The 9,144-nt window shown below is 40.1% G+C and overlaps 1 protein-coding gene and 1 long non-coding RNA gene across 2 annotated transcripts in view; both read right to left on the bottom strand.

Annotated features, from left to right (window-relative positions):
• Positions 1-2,531: 2,531 nt before the first annotated feature.
• Positions 2,532-6,090, bottom strand: LOC147752520 (uncharacterized). Its single transcript, XM_086971359.1, is given in 5 exon segments — positions 2,532-2,708; positions 2,945-3,148; positions 4,823-5,083; positions 5,266-5,367; positions 6,067-6,090. Coding segments are annotated over 5 exon segments (768 nt in total).
• A 231-nt stretch (positions 6,091-6,321) lies between these two features.
• The window catches only part of LOC111267529 (uncharacterized), a 3,067-nt gene continuing 244 nt past the window's right edge, over positions 6,322-9,144 (bottom strand). The window contains exons 2-3 of the long non-coding RNA XR_002684684.2: positions 6,827-8,881; positions 6,322-6,680 (exon numbers count right to left, since the gene is read on the bottom strand). This is a non-coding gene — a long non-coding RNA (uncharacterized LOC111267529). The remainder of the gene's footprint in view (positions 6,681-6,826; positions 8,882-9,144) is intronic.

Raw genomic sequence — 9,144 nt, 5'->3', positions numbered from 1 at the left:
GGAACTTAATTTCACGCCCACCAATTCATCTACAGGCTCCTAGACACCTTAGAGGAACAGCGCAGTAATATCTGAATCAGCATACGTCGATAGCGAAAATTTCGTTTCGATTAAGTTGCCTAATGGTGAATGTTTGTTCCTTTATTCAGCTGGTCGTTGATATTAAACGATATTCATGTTCGGTCTTGAACCACAAACATAAGCTTAACATCCGTAGGCAGACGTCTTTTGTCGGCACTTTCATGTTTAAAAAATCTATAACGTTCAACGAATGCTTCATTGAATTGTCAACTACTGGCTGTAACGCAGTGCTAATGTGACTTATAGAACGGCTTAGGTTAGAACTCACATATGTAAACGCACGAGTTACGCCACATACATGTGGGCCAACTTCAAATGACTGATATACGGTCACGTGTAAATAGTTAATTGACGTTAAAAATGTCAAGTTTCCACGTTTAAAAGTTTACCTTCCCCACATTTTGTCGAGGTCAAAACGCCGATGTAACAACCTCGGACATTTGCCTAATGAAGCTATCGCAAATTAGAACTGCTCAAGAATGATTTGCCCAATTCAGAGTTTACAAGATCCCTCCGCTACGGCCGACCATCTGAAAGCATCCTTGAAAGATGCCAGGCAACAAACTTTATGAGAATCGATGGAAAATGTGAGCTGCAGCCACGCGACCGCCGTTGGTACTCTACGTCTATTTCGGCTTACACAGAAACTTAAGGCTTGGGTACCTTATGAGCTACTTGAATCCCTGCATCTTAGAAACTCGCCCAGCATCGAGTGTCACATAGCTAAAATGACCGATCTCCGCAGAGAATTTTCGCTAGTGATGAAAAGTGTCTGTACTTCAATATGAATCAGAAGCCACGGTAGGTGGCCCCAGGAACGAAGCCAGAGTCCAGGCTTTCCAGATCTTCGTACGAAAAAGGTTCATTTTGCCTTTTGTGAGACTGTGAGGGCCTGACTCACTGAAAATTGCATTCTACGAACCAGACAGCGCCTTCATTTGGCCCAGTTACATCAAGTCAACGAAGCAACAACATTTCACGGATTGCACAGTTCTGTTCGCCTGCAACCCTACGAATGCAATGCAATAGGTCAACAATCGGCCTGCGATAACTAAACCCGTTTTTCTTGAGCTTATTGGTGAAGTTGCAACACGTTTTGTAGAATTTATTTGTGCTGTCTTAGACACACTGCTATATATGTCAGTCTTTTGGTGACATTACTCTTACCGGTTAAGTGTTGTCAGCCACTTCTCTGAACAGCATTTTTACCGCCAAAGATCACAGTGATCGTAATTACCATTAGCATAATAGATAAAATCAATGAACTTTACTTGGAAAACCTGAAGCTATCTTGTTCAACGCATGCTTTTTGTAGGACCTTAGAAAAGAAAACTAACTAGCGCACTGTCTCAAACAGAACGGTTAACCGTTTGAAATTAGCGAATTAACGCATAATAGTAAACGTTGCATTAAAAAAAAAAACAATCGCTATTGTGCCTTTCACTACTAGAACCGGCATAGACGCTTATTTAGTAATGGGCTGCTCACTACCAAGAACTAAAAGTAATTACTGGAATATTGATAGTACGGATGGTGAGCTTAGATATAAATGTAGCCGACTACCCTGAAATTTTCTGCGGACCTCCTAGCGTGGCCGCCGTAATATTGCTATTACTGTGAACATAGCAGCAAAAATAACCATTACGTAAGGAATTCAGCCGGGACCGACAATGTGTTGCAACAACGTTGGACGAGATGGAATCGGTTTTTCCAGTAGTTTTCGGTCACTTTCCTCCCTAAAACCAATATTCAGCTGCTTTAGGCCGAAGACAATCGCAGGTTTCGACAGGCCTAGCATAACCGAAATCTGAAACAAAGTAAACAATTCTGTTATTCACTATTACGTTGTTTGATACGGAATCCTTAAATAAACAAATGCCTTAAATTTACTAGAGCTAACTGCGTAAAACATCTTAGGAATAATGTTAATTCCATTTTTTGTCGTCAATCATTGTCTCTTCATGACTATTAAAATAAGAGAATAGGAGCAGGTTTTAACCTAGCGAAAGCTACCATAATTTACAAAAAGCACAGCGAAAACGTTTATAATAGAATTTAAGTAACTATTAGGACCGATCACACAACTATGTTTCTAGAGTAAAAGTAGAGTTAAACTGTAAGAGCTGTAAGAGTGATACTTTTTTTGTTGACCAATTATTCTGCTAAAATCTGAAACGGGCACTAATTGCAGTTATATGCAGCAACTTTATACTTTGAATCGGTAAAATGGCTCCGGTTACTATCATGTCAAAATAGCCGGAATACGAGATGGTTAAAAACTATTATTTGGATCGGATGGGCAAAAATGAGAGGGAAAACAGATACGTCAGAAAAAGTTTAACACAAAATCTGAGAAGTGAGCGATCAGCGGAATTCTAGCGGATGCTTTGTGTGTACTTGTAGTACAGGGGCCAACTCAAAACCGTTTTGCCTGGGCAAGCGGCAAGCTACTAATATTGCTTAGCGAGATGTGTGTCCTTAGGTGAGGCGTATCCTTGCTCCTGCATATAGGCCATATTGAACATTGCCTTAGCATTGTTCTGAGATTCAATAGACACACGGTAGAGGAAAGCTGACTGCGAATGGTCAACAGAAGTTCCGTGCCCGTAATAATAATAGCCATCCAGCTTCAACCCACTTGCGTGATAGACAAGTTAGAAGCGTCATTCCTTATTAGTAAACACTGCTACTAGCTCACGTGTTCCTGGACTCAACAGAGATGACTTTTTTTTTTGATGTAAGTTATTACAATGCATCATGATTTATTCACAGGCAATTTCTTTCAAAGACAACAAAGCACGACTTACTTGGTGACGACGTAGCCCTGCACGGCTGCTTTGCCCCGAAATATAAACGTTCAGGCGTATGAGGCGTTCCGGTCGCCGGATAGCGGCGTCTTGGCCCGATCAAGTATGAATGCAACATTACTCTGTGTTTACTCATAACCAAACTATGCCAGAAAAGCGTATCGTACCAGCGCTTCATCAACATGTTTACCGTCGGCATTATATATATATGTCATATGGATGAATACATAGCAGCGAAACTTTATGACCTCGTTCGGAAGCTGCGTATAATGAAAAGTCAATTTTAGATAACTATGTATGTACTTGTTGTCACTACCTGAATTTTCAGGTAAGCGTAATCGAAACATTAGCCTAAGGAGCACTTCGGAATAACTTCATCAAATCGTTTCTCTACGATAATCCAGTTCCCTTTTTTACGAATGGCGCGCCTCGGATTACGATCGCTTATTTCAGTACTTAGCTTGTTACAGTGTTATTTAGAACAAGACTCACATCAGAAAGCGGAGCGAAGGTCTGGCATCTAAATATATTTATACAAGACATTTATCTAAATAGGAGACTATTATGTTGTCATCTAATTCTTCAACATTATGCAGGAAAATTAATTATTCTAATTTTTTTTTTAAGCAAAAAACCGCACAGGTAGCAGCGCTCACTGAAATGACAATGACAAATGATAAAATTGAATCTGCAAACTTTAACATCTAATTCGTACAATTCGTCCAAAGAAATATAGAAGTTGTGCAGAGAATCAGAAAAATTCTATATTAAATGGTTGTATATTATTCTGTGGCATTATTTACGAGGTAGATCAGTTTAAAGGTACCTCATTGTACCGGTTAATGGTTTGAAGATCACGTAACTGATAGCCAAGATCACTGTGTTGCTTATATGATCCATTATATATTATAGTGTGTCATATTTCCATTCCAGGGCGTTAATAATTGATATTGACAAAATGCTTTTTTTTGTTTGTTTGTTTCTTTATTCTTTTCTATGACAATCATTTGACTCGACAAAAAAAAAGTTTGTTTAGCGGCTACTTGAAGAGCACATCTTTTTAGAGATTGAGGTGTAATTAGATTATCTACTATAGAAAACGTTTCTCCATTTAAAGTACAACCTATACACCTATGTATCTTACCTAGCCAATTATTTATTGTTCCCCTTGCCACACAGTCAATAAGGATGAATATGGTTCACGCTGAATGCATGTAAATATTCGTTCTCTATTAAATTGATGTAAAGTGTTTACTATTGCATTTTGCAGATCTTTTTCAAGCCGAAATAATTCGCTGTTACTAAGACCTGTGGCAGGGTAGCAATTTTCACTTGATTTAACAATCAATAACTTTGTTTCGCTAATCTAGTTCGTTCCTATCAATTGCTTAATTCTCACAAACGACTCCCAAACAAAACACACGGAATAGCAAAATGCTACACAATATAATAGAATATATGAAAGTATGTGTAATATGGTAGCGGTACTAGAATTACTATAGCTCGTCACAGAAAAACAGGCTTCTGCAAATCAGGCTAACTAGATTTTCCGAAAAAAAAAATGATGCTAGCATATTAGATTCGCAACTAAGTTGCGCAAGCTCCAATCCTATAAGCCAGGAATCTAATTCGTCTTGTGCGGTGGAATACCCGATGGATGTAACCCCAGCCCGTTATTCTGATTTTCTTTTCTATTAATCGGTAGTACTCTTGAAGGAAGACCCGGGCTGATTCGGGCCAAAGCAAATACAATATCCTATCAATTCACATACTAATTGGATAAATCATTTCGATGGGAATCGAATATTTTAAAGCAATCGGTCTTTCGCAACGCATTGCTTTGAGTTTTTTTTTTGAAGCATATTCCAGGAGACGTAGATGACAAGTTAAAAAACCAAGTCCTCACTTTGAACAATAGCGTTGTGGCGGCTCTAATGATCTACCCCGATCCCTTGAATACTCATCATTCCGATATAATAGTATGCAAGAACGTGCTCTAATACTTGAGCGCCACACAGAGAAACTATAGTTTCTCTCAACACCAAGATACTACCAAGATCATGGTAGAATATATAACTGAATTCAAGCTGTCCATAGACTAAGCCCTGGTTAGCAGCCACCGTTGTATAGCGCAGTCCGCGCTCATGATCCTTGAAAACGCCGCGCCCGTACAGGTACATGACACCAAGACCAGCCTAGCCGGCAGCATTATTTTTTTTTGCCAACCATCGAAAAATGGTTGAAAACTGTCTCGTTATTTTGAGCTACAATTTTTTCAGCTCGAAAAACATATTTCCTAAGTATGCCGTCGCGTTCACGTTTCCCGCATTAGCAGCCTCCAAGAAATAGGTTAGGGCGCGCGTATCGCTTGCTCAACACCCTGCCCGCGTTGGCAGTGCCAATGGTCTAGGCCAACCTGCGCATGAATGTCACCTTTGTCAGCCAGAAACTTGTAATACTGTATCAAATTATTACCAAGCTGGTAAGTTCACGATCTCGACGAATTCTCGTATTCGTTGCTTAATCTTTTGAGGGCTGGTTGCCCACTGTAGGGAAAGCCGCTGGGACTCGCAAAAGTGCGCTCAACGGAACTAGCAGCTCGCCTATAGTAGTCGAGGGCATTTTCCCAACTTTGCAAAATACCTAGACCCAAGTAGTGTCAATAGCCAAGTGTCATCTGGACGAGCTTTTTCCATCCATAGCAGCAAAGGTGTATGAGATATCAGCTTTGAATTGCGAAGGATTCAAGAAGACCAAGACCAAAAAAATGCATAAAACCGTAGAAAATTTGTGCTTCCAAATAGTCATTCCTTGCTAATGGTTTTAGTAATCCTTGAGACCGCGCTAGGTTAAACCTTATGCCAGCTTCTACGCCATCAAAAAGATGTACCACTGCGATCATGCGCTGTGTAACAGGGTGTCCCTGAATTGCCGCTTGCAGAAGAAAACTTTACGCTTTTGCTCAATCTAATCTCGTTCGAGCCATTCAATGAAGCACTCGGCGTCTTGAACATGGCCAGTGCCTGTCTCTGCTTCTTTTAAACGCCTTAGTATTCCGAACATTATTTGACGTATCATTCGGACTACTATGAGTTTGTATCGGGGCTATCGACTGCATTGAGGCAGAATCGACCTCTCTGCCTCGTTTAGTAGGCGACAAATTGAAGGAACCTTTTACCCGTAGTTCTGCAACGGTTCCCATTGGCTTGAGTCTAAACTGAATCTGTCCTTTTACTACGTGGTGAATTTGTCGGCAGTAAAGATAAGAACAACTTCAAAAAATCCAATGACTTCAGGTTGCTATGCGCGAAGTCCGCCGATTGATTGGGGTCGTCTCTTTCACTGATTGCCTTTACTATGTGCAATGAGCAAAATACGATTTCAGAGAAGGTGAAACTCTACCATATTTTAAAAACAGGTTCTTTTTACGTCCACTTGGCAGCAATGATTTTTATTGACCAATTGTCTTTGCCTTTCACCTTTTTGGTGATCATTAAGCCTGCATATCTTTTCAAAGGCAGTTCAACTATGATAAGTGTTCGGCCTACTGAAAAATCTCCGTACAAGCTTCACACTTACAGCAAACTTACTTAAATAATCTGTACTGCCCCAATCGAAGTCTTTCTTCAAAAACGCGCCAGTCCCAAATTAGCTTCTGTAATGTAGACGACAGGGTGCGGGATAACATCGTTTCCGCCGTAGAGCCAAAAACACACACACCTATAAATAGTGTTTGGCAGCGGTTCCGACTTGCCATTGCGTGCCTACCATCCATGTGCGCATTATGAGCAACTGTAATTCAATGACATAATGTCGTTACACGATTCTCACAACGATAGCATATTACCTGTAACAATCGGTGTTATTCTTATAATTAAAACAAAAGTAAAAATAAGAACACTCGCAGATCATCACAAGCCGTCTTTTCGAAATCCTACCTGCACGCAGAATGGCCTCGTTTCACAACTGGCGACAATACAATTATACGGTGTTTGCGCGGTGTCGTAGAACATTTTATAAGTGTCTGCCAAGGCCCTTTAATCCTTTTCGTCCTATTATTGACCGCTGAGAACCGGTCACGGACTGATGTTTGTCAAGAAACCAATGGCAGTGGCCATAGACTCGTCTGAGGTGGTTTAGTAACTATTTTCAGTAGTAATAATTACAAGGCCCAGCAGCATCGTCACCCATCCTAGCCAATTCCGACAATGACTCCTTGATAGTGAGACCGCTCGCTAACGAATGACTCCACCTGTGAAATTATTCTATGGGACAGAAAACTACACATCATCACAAATGGAACCAGCCGACGACCTCCTGTAGTCTGCTATTGCTGCCAGTCAACAGCAACCAACATATGCTGAGCATTCTATTACGCACTTAAATCCAGTATCTATATAAAGATGATAATAATAATGCTAATAGTGCGATGTGCATGTACGTCATTTACCTATTCAGCCTGTAGCCGCCACCCATAACGTGCGTGTACCTTATTTTTAGAGCAAAATGGTTTTTTTACGATCCCTATGCTATTCAATGATCAGAATTGCGGTCTCTCTAGGCCAACATCCATTCCTCAACTAAGCAAAAGATTTAAGCGTTCTAATCAGGTCACCACTGTGTTCGTATAAACTGAAATGACACGTTCGCTGAACTCTAAGCATTGTCTCCGAACACGGCGCGCAAATACCCCCCAGTCAGCTAGTGATAGCGGCAGCAGAGCTTATTCTAAAGCTGCTTCCCGTAAACTGCATGTGTTCATACGGCAAGACGTAAATGAAGTATAATAGTAGAGAATAAGCAGTCGAATATCAAAGGTCCGGCTCGATGCTGAGCAGCTTTGAGAGCAGTCTACATCAGACGGATAAGTATGGAAACGGCCGCGTTTTTCTGTTGTGAAAAAAAAAAACCAATAATTTAACTTTTCAGTCATTTATAGCTAAAAAAAATACTTTACATGCAGAAACTCGAGATAGATAGGACTAGGAACGTATGCTAGTCCTTATGCCATTAGTTTAACAATCTTTAAGCCAGACCTACAATAATCTAGTTATAAACAAATTTGAGCCAGCGTTTGCTTAGAGGATGTTCAGATCAATCAAAAGGAAAATATGTCTGGCTTCAGGTATTATAGGTCTGCTGTATAAAGTAAAACTCGTCAAACGGCACGCTTGCTGTTTCCGAACCGACATATAGATAATCATACAAATACGTTTCCAGTACAAAATGAAAACGGAAATTTTATCTCGTTTGAAAGTTTTCTTTGGCTTTTTATCCACACAGGGAGACTACACCATAAATACAGACTTCTAAAGTTAGGAGTGAGTTTGTAAAAGAAAAGCTTAAGGAAGTTAGGCAGGATACCATCAGAGCACCTTACAAAAATTTTTCCATAGAAATCAACTATACAGTATAGCTACTTAGATCTTGCATTAAATCGCAAGAAAACACCAGCGATTTCTAAAGACAATAATGCCAGGAGCATAAAGTCAACTTGGCTAAAAAAAAAATAGGTGTAGAGGTAAAATATGGTTGTAGATAAGTAGATGAAAACGTATTAATATACAATGTGACAGCGCTTAGTCTATGTAGTGACGTTTTGTCGCTTTCAAGCATCAACAGCAGAACACCATTAACTGGGTAAAGATGAGATGTGCTAAGGCAATATCTTTTGCAGCCACGTAGCTGTGTTCTACAGAAATCTGAAACAGAGACACGCCCTCTAATTTGCTTTGTGAAAACTTCATGAAATATTACTGGAAGGCAAACGGTGAGTGCCCTGGAAAAATTTAGATCATTTTTTAGTCGAAATTCTCCTAATTAAACTTTCTTTCGTTAGTCAACAGCTAAGGATTTCCTAAAGGGCAGGACTTACTCAAAATCTTCGCACTTGAGATACCAAAATTTGCGCTTGTATGGAGTTAACGTTCAGCGCAATATGCCGTGGGGGGCAAAGGGACTCGGCTTAGGGCACTCAGGCGGCGAAGCGATGCCTAACATAGAAGTCAACTGTTCATGTTAACCGTCGGTTACAGTTTACAAAAAGTTTTGAAAAGTCGTTAGTCATGGTAATGTAATTTCAGATCAGAAAATATTTTGTGGAGGAAAATATGTTCCGCATAGCGCAGATATGAACCGAATGTAAAATAAAGTGCGCCGAATTTAGCCGTTGAAACTTTACAACTTTCCGTCACATTTTTTCTCCAATAGTGGCAAGGATTATACTAGCTCTCTCTCTCTCTCTCTCTCTCTCTAT

This window comes from Varroa jacobsoni, unplaced genomic scaffold, assembly GCF_002532875.2.
Source record: "Varroa jacobsoni isolate VJ856 unplaced genomic scaffold, vjacob_1.0 scaffold_1197, whole genome shotgun sequence".
NCBI lineage: Eukaryota > Metazoa > Arthropoda > Arachnida > Mesostigmata > Varroidae > Varroa > Varroa jacobsoni.
This window is presented reverse-complemented; position numbering and strand designations above follow the sequence as displayed.